The sequence below is a fragment of the Cnephaeus nilssonii genome (assembly GCF_951640355.1).
Source record: "Cnephaeus nilssonii genome assembly, chromosome: 4".
NCBI lineage: Eukaryota > Metazoa > Chordata > Mammalia > Chiroptera > Vespertilionidae > Cnephaeus > Cnephaeus nilssonii.
Genome location: NC_137075.1, coordinates 84338808 through 84346974, shown reverse-complemented (window position 1 = coordinate 84346974; position 8167 = coordinate 84338808). Strand labels below are relative to the sequence as shown.

Here is an 8167-nt window from a genome sequence, read left to right as displayed (position 1 = left end):
TAAATCTGGAAGGAAGGGAAAGAGGGAGGAAGGGAAGGGAGCAAAGAAACATCTCTCCTAGGATTGGAGAGAATCTGGATTGTGAGCACCTGGCACAGGGCTGAGCACTGAGCAAAGCCCACTCCCTTCCTGCCGCCTCCACTTGAGCCTGGGCTCCAGCACCTTCCACCTCATCTGATTTGGAGCCAGCTCAGGGGCCGTCTCCATACCCGCAGGCCTGTGTCTGTCGCCCATTTGGATGCAAGGTAATTACACCAGGATGCAGCCATGCAACCGTGCACTTGACTTCATAAGGAGCTAGTGTGTTTGGGAGAAAGGCCTCCATTCTCCGAAATCCCGGACTGTGCAAACTTGCAAGGGCCTGAGCAGGGGTTTTCACACTGAGTACTTTCTGCAAACAAAGCCTTACCTGAGGCCATTATATAAAACAGATGGAAACTAAGCTGCTTGGGGAGAAGTGGTGGGTGTTTAAGGCTACTGGGAGACGGGACCAGAGTCCCCTTTCCCCTGGAGCTCCGGGTCCCGGGGAGATGGGGGTTGGGTTGGCCCCGGCAGTGGAAAGGGGCAGCCAGGAGAGAGGGAGAGGCCTGGGGAGAGTCCAGTGGCTGACATTTACTAACAGGTACAGAAGGGCTCCAGCATCTTCAGAACTGCGTGTCCATGCCCGCGTGGCTGGGCCAACGAACTCATCTTTCACAGCAAGAAGTCAGTCTACACACACAAAAATGAAAATGCGTCCTTGGGAAAAATCATAATGACTTCAACCTTTAATGTTCTCACAGTTTCTTTTTTTTCGATCTTTAGGGGAAGTAACTCTTGTCTAGAGGAAATATATAAATTCAGCAATTCCATCAAATTATCTTTCTTTTTCTTTTGTGAAATTCAAGTAAAAGTAAATTTAAGATTGTATAAAACACACACACACACACACACACACACACACACACACACACAACAGACTAAAACATGCAGCAGTGGTTGTCTCTATTAGATCCCACTCAAATCACCAATCAGGCCCCTACAAAAAACTGTATTGATCCTGAAGAATGACTGTAAATTACATCAAACTCTACCCAGCAGAATCTCTTATTGTAGCTGCTGCATCATATGTGCTGTCATTGCTAGAGGAAACTAAGGTGGCCTCAAGTGCATGACATGCAGCCATTGATTTAGCCATAGTGCTAATTGCTGTTATGATCAGAAAAAGAGTATCATAAACAAGTAGGCTCCATGTGGCAAGGATAAATGTCCTTATTGATAGCTTTGCCAGCAAGGGCTATATTCACCCATCCCCCTTACTTTTGTCTTATATCTTTGCCCTTTCTTGATATACCAAAGCCGTAGTTATAGGATTTAAAAAATTTAAGGCTAACCCTGAGCATTTCTGCCCTTGCACTAACTGGGAAAAGTCCAGCTGTAATGAATCTGTCTCGGATATCTGGCCCCAATTAGAAACCACTTTTAAGGAATACACACGGTAGGCCTTAGCACGACACAGCCACCTTTTAGAAGTTATGGCCTACATCCCGAATTGCCAATGCTGTTTAGAGACAGTTTAGAGGGGCAGACTACACCCACCCTTGGGTTAAAATCTTATTTCACCTTTCTGGAGAGAGCATGATTACCAAAGACAAAACTGCACACACTCAAAGTTATTGTAGTAGAAATTAAACAGCCCCCGGGAAACAAAAGGTCCTTAACAAATGCAAAACAGATTAGTAAGGATATGAACCAATATTCAAAAAGTGGGGGCGGGATGCAGGGGGTTGGGAAAGAGGGAAAATCTTGCTGAGTGTGCTCAACAGGCTGCTGAAACTGAAACAGAATTGCTCCCCTCCTAGGAAGAGAGTCTGGTTTCAACACTTGCCCATGCATCTGCAAGAAATAACCCTGTAAATCAGTGGTCATCCAACCTCGATTTTAGGAGATCCGGTTGACAACTGCAAATGCAGCACCCCTGTTTGATAGGAGTATAGGAAGCAGGGACTCAGACCCATCATGGATGAAGGTCCAAATCACTCGACCACATACTACTAAGCCACCTGACATGTGCTGGCCATGAGAGCTCTATACAAGATGGACAAATTGCAGTGTGACAGACTGATTCTCTCCTGCTGCATCCCTCCTCTACCATCGGGTGGCTGCCCTCATCTGGACTCTGTATTTTCACAAAGAAACTTGATCTGAAGCCTGAGGCGTCTAAATGGCACAAATACAACACACTACTTATCAGACTGTGTCCTAGTGCACTATTTCTGAAGTGATTGCTTCCTGTTTCCTTTGACCTAAATTTGTGTCTTTTACACACATCAGACAATCAGTTCTATTCTGTAATTTATAGGCAGGCTGTGATTAGTCAGTTCCTTAGATTTTAATTCTGAGATACTATGACTTTAATAACCACATGCCTAAGTGATATAGGCTGCAAATAAAGAAAGCTTGATCAGGTGCATGTAACTGAGAAGGATCAAAACTCACAAGAAGGTTGTAAACATCTTGCCCACGCCCTTACTTTGCCTCGTGGCATCTGGTTATAAAATAAAGACATGGCTTGTAGTCCGTGGCTCTGTCACTAGCTCTCCATCAGAGAGGCTCTGCATTAAGGCGGACAGTGTCCCACCGAGCCCCAGTTCTCATTCTCTTGTCTGTCTTTTCTCAATCCTTCACCAGCCCCACTCAGGTTCACTCTTGGCCATGCTGGTGTGGCACAAGATACTATGACTTCAGTAACCAGAGGCCTTATGAAATGATGTATCAGGATCAATGGCTCCTCATGTGTAGTTTTGCAATAAAGATGCAAGGCTGAAACCATTATATTTGCAACTAGAGGCCTGGTGCACGAAATTCATGCATGGGGGGAGGGCGGGGGGGGGGGGGGCTGTGTGTCCCTTAGCCCAGCCTGCAATCTGGGACCACTTGAGGGATGTCTGACTGCCCTCTCACAATCCAGGACTGCTGGCTCCCAACCACTTGCCTGCTTGCCTAATTGCCCCAACCGCTTCTGCCTGTCAGCCTGATCACCCCCTAACCTCTCTCCTGCCAGCCTGATAAATGCCTAACTGCTCTTCTGCCAGCCCGATTGCCCCTAACTGCCCTCTCCTGCTGGCCTGGTCTCCTAATTGCCCTCTCCTGCCAGCCGGGTCATCTGTAACTGCTCTCCCCTTCCAGCCTGGTCTCCCTTAACTGCACCCCTGCTGTCCTGGTCACCCCCAACTGCCCTCCCCTGCAGGCCTGGTCCCACCCAACTATGCTCCCATGCTGGCCTGGTCACCCTCAACTGCCCTACTCTGCTGGCCCAGTTACCCCTAACTGCCCTCCCCTGCAGGCCTGATCGCCCACAACTGACCTCCCATGCAGGCCTGGGTCCCCCTCAACTGTCTTTCCTTGCAGGCCTGTGGCCCCCAAATGCCCTCCTCTGACGGCCCAGTCACCCCTAACTTCCCTGCCTTATCAGCCTGGCCACCCCTAACTGCCCTCCCCTGCTGGCCTTGTTTCCCCTAACTGTGCTCCCCTGCTGGCCTGTTCACCCCTGACTGCCCTACCTTGCCATCCTGGTAACCCCTAACTGCCCTCCCCTGCCAGGCCGGTTGCCCCAACTCCCCTCCCCACAGGCCTGCTCCCCTCCAACTGCCCTCCCCTGCGGGCCTGGTCTCCCTTAAGTGCTCTCCCCTTCTGAGCTGATTACCCACAACTGACCTCCCCTGCAGGCCTGGTTGCCACCAACTGCCGTCCTCTGGAGGCCTGATCCCACCAACAACCCTCCCATGCAGGCCTGGGTCCCCCCAAGTGTCCTCCCCATTTGGCTCGGTCACCCCTAACTGCCCTCCCTTGCCAGCCTGGTCACCCCTAACTGCCCTTCACTGCTTGCCTGGTCGCCCCCAAATGCCCTCCCCTGCAAGCGTGTTCCCCCCCCCCCTCAACTGCCCTCCCCTCTCAACCTTGTCTCCCCTAAGTGCTCTCCCCTGCTGGCCTGATCGCCCATAACTGATTTCCCCAGTAGGCGTGGGTCCCCCCACAACTGTCCTCCCCTATATGCCTTATCACCCGCAACTGCCCTCCCCTGCTGGCCATCTTGTGGCAGCCATCTTATGTCCACATGGGGGTGGCCATTTTTGACAACATGAGGGTGGCCATCTTGTGTGTTGGAGTGATGGTCAATTTGCATATTACCTCTTTATTATAGAGGATACCCCAGGTTTAGCACAACTGAAGAAGAATAATGACAATTAGGAAAATGACAGTTAGCATAGTAAGTGCTTAAAACCTACTAGCTCTTCTTAGATGCTTTCTTTGATCATAATATAACCTTAGAAATTATATATATATATATATATATATATATATATATATATATATATATATATATATATATATATAGTTTCTACATGTAATTGTGGATCATGAAAACATAAAATTCTAAGACTTCATGAAGGATCACAATCTGAGCAGGTGGCAGCAGTACTGTTGACACCACGGGCCTATGCCACAGTAGTTTTTGATCTTCCCAGTTTTTCTGACGAGGGATTCCTCTTATGCTTACTTTACACTCGCAATAAAGTCAACAAATAACAAAAATTTAGCACATAAGCAGTTACGGAAAACTTATAAAAATCGTGCACACTACTGTACACAAGGTTTTCTACAGGCACATCTATAAGACGTAAGGACCAACATCTTAAGTAAGTACAGGTCCTCTTGCTAGTGAATCTAAGAGTTCCTACTGTCATCTACAGGAATATTAACAATATGGCCACATAAGACGTGTTAAATGAGTTGAAACACACTGGGCTTTTTGAAATCTCCAAGTCATTTTATTTCAAGATGACAACCTTGGAATAGCTGTAGGATGATGTCATTATCAGAGTGAGTATTGACTATTTCTCCCAGTAAGTGCAATGTGATTTTACCCATTGTGTAGGTTCCAGTTAGCATTTAGTAAAGTTGTGGGGATTCTGTTTCTGTACGAGTTTAATTTTTAGTCCTCTTCATCCTCATCTGAACCTAAGTATGAAATGCAGCCAACAATGAATGCACACAGTAAAAGGGCTGAACGAACCATCAGTAGAACTAGAGCCTGGTTTACATTCACACCTATTTTGCCGCGGGTAGATGGTTCTCTGTCAGGTGGAGGGCCACTGTCTATACTGCCCCCTGGTCCTCGCGTGTCACACAGGGGTGGATTCCATCCCTGCTGACAGTGACAATTTTTCTTATTGTTGCACACCCCTCGGAAATTGCATTTCTTGACATCACAGTCAAAAGCCATGTCTTGATGAAAAGTACAATTCATATTCAAACAGTAGCTTCCTGGCGCACAGGTTGCACCATCTATTACATACCCAAGTGGTGGCAGGTCTATCCCAAAGTGTGAATCGAATCCAAAGCATTTTTCTTGGTTAGCTAAAAGCTGATGAAATGTAGTGTGCTCACCTCCACCAGGTACTTCTTTGACATCACGACAGTGCAAAATTCCACAAAGAACATCATCTACTTCACATGGTTTATGTCTTTCTCCCCCTTTGTAGTAGTTCCGCCCACAGTTTCCAAATCGGTCACCCCTTACATTCAAGATATCATAGCACACTTGTGGGGCATCTCTTACTCGGTAGCCAAATAGAGCTTGACACTGCATGTCACGGTCACTACAGTTTCCTCTCACACAAACGGATAATGCTGAACACGGGGTTCCATCCTGGATATAAAAGTCATTTGGACAAGTAGCCTTTTTCCCGTCACAGTATTCCGATAGGTCACAAATGCCACCCTTCTCTCTACAAATCCATCCAGGATTAGCATGTTTACAGTTAACACAGCACTCGCCTGTACTGCATTCACTACCGAGGGAGAGGGCACAAGTGGTCTCACAACATTTATTTTCAGCACAGTCTTTCAAGGAGCCACAGTCACATTCTTCCCAATTATCTACGATCTTGTCACCACAACGAGGCGCTACATAAGGAAAATTATTGTATGGTGCCTGTGTGTAAGCCAAACATTCATCATAGGCGTGCAATCGATAGTGGATACTCATATAAGAACAATTGCTGAACATATCGTTAAGACCTGGTTGAGGAGCCATGACACAGAAAGTTCTTCGAAAACATTTACAACCAGCTACATCATGTCTCATGGCAAAAATATGACCCAGTGAATGTGCGGCGACACCGGCACCTAAAAATAGATGAAAATATGGTACATATACAAACATTACGCCCCAGTTGGGGTTGCATATTCCATTTTGGAAGCCAAAATATGTTTTACCAGCGATTTTATGTCCTGTAAGAAGTACTGAACTATCATGAGGAATGTTTTTATACCATCCCCAATATTTCCACAAGCCATAACTCTCCATAGCACTACCTGCATTTTGAAAATTTGTTACTTCCGTTTGATCCCTATTCTCCCATATGAACAGGACACGTATGTGGACAATCAGACGATGATGATGATAAATGCTGTGTAATATGCTGTTTATCATCACCACTCTCTCTATTATATCTGTCTTATTAGGCCTGATCCTGTATAATGAGTTACTAATTGTGTAGTGAAGTTTTAAGTCTCTCCTATGGGGCCACCATAAATACACGGGCGCTGCTCTCGGGGTTTCAGCAAACGTTGCCTCTTCAAATGCTAGATCTGCATCTTCTTTTTCAATCGTACAGCTTTCGTCCTCTGTTGATTGTTCTTTCACAAGCAGAGAAATCACATGCTCAAACTTGGAAGAAGCCTCCATTGGCTTGATTTCATAAGTCGAGTCATCCACCTGCAGCATGCCACGCAGACCCCCGTAGCAAGTGTCCAGTGTGCCCATGGACCCAGGAACCTCCTCCAAGTAGCTAAAGTAGTAGCAGTCTCGAGGGATAAAGGGGTAGTCCTCCTGCATGGCACCTTGGTCGTTATCGGTGATAACCGGAAAATGTCTGGGCAGCAAGTCCTTCTTGACCTTCATGTGAACCACATGTCTTCGACCACTGAAGTGAATCCTGTAGGAGAGCTGGTCTTGTACCCCAGCTCCACCCAGCCTGTGGGACACCTTCCTGGGAATCACAATTTCAGAGGAAGTGAAACGCCATCCTGGTAGGGCATGGGAACAACTGACCAAGGACAGGAGTAGCCAGAGGAGAGGCAGCCAGAGAGGCCCTGTCAGGTGGGCCTTGGCCCAGGCAGGAGCCATGAGCGAGGGAACCTGTGACCATAGAAAGTGCAGGCAAGACTAAAGCTGCAGTAGCAACTTTTCCAGCAGGAGGAGAGCAGAGAGAGGCTGGATGTTTGGCACCCCCAGAGCCTGGGAGGGGGAAGGGGTAGCTATTACATAACAATGGTGCATTCTTTGTGGGGGGCTGTGCTCAGTGATGTAGGGAGCCTGGGCTGAAAGGCCCCCTGGTCTCTTAGAGAAGACTCAGGGGGAGGCTAAGTGGATTTGGTAGGAATTTTAAGACACTTGGTGGCTTTTTTCCTCAAGCTATAACATAATAGGTCAACATGACATTAAAATGGAGAATGGTGAGGAGAGTGGAAGCTTCTCTGTATAAAACTTTTGAGGAGAGAATTAGATTCTCTCACACTTTATAAAACTTAAATGTAGTTGGACTGAGTGATGGAAAGGAAGTGTAACTAGATGTCACGAATAGAAAAATCAGGGTGTATATTCATAGTTTCTTGTAGAGTGAAACACACACCTACTGATGTCCCCAAGATTGTAGTGCTAGGAAATTACCACTAAGACGTGCTCATGAATAATCATAGCGGCATTATTCCGGAATTTATCCCATCAAATGGAAACAAACAACCAGTACTCAATAGACCAATGGATAAACAAAAGGGTATATTTGTCCGATGGAATATTCTCAGTAAATCAGAAGAGACTCCTGATACGCGTAAGAACATGCATGTGTCTCACAGATATGATGATGATGACGATTATGATAATGATAGAAAAACAGGAGACCAAAGCAACTTAATATATGATTTAAATTTTATGAGGTTCTAGAACACTCCAAAGCCAGTTCTGGGAATAGAATTTAAATCAGTAGTTTCCTGACTTGGGAATGGAGGAGTGGATAGAACTTTCTAGTGATGGAAAACTTGTGTATATTGACTGGGGTGTGCTGTAGATTAAGTGTTTGTGTCCCTCCCAAATTCACATGTTGAAATTGTAAGTGTGTCT

At 46.4% G+C, this 8167-nt stretch overlaps 1 protein-coding gene across 1 annotated transcript; it reads right to left on the bottom strand.

Annotated features, from left to right (window-relative positions):
* Positions 1-4975: 4975 nt before the first annotated feature.
* LOC307098306 (disintegrin and metalloproteinase domain-containing protein 20-like) lies at positions 4976-7744 on the bottom strand (the record flags this gene model as incomplete). The annotated part of the gene is given in 5 exon segments (XM_079768997.1): positions 4976-7202; positions 7204-7235; positions 7240-7304; positions 7307-7340; positions 7718-7744. Coding segments are annotated over 5 exon segments (2385 nt in total).
* Positions 7745-8167: the final 423 nt, after the last annotated feature.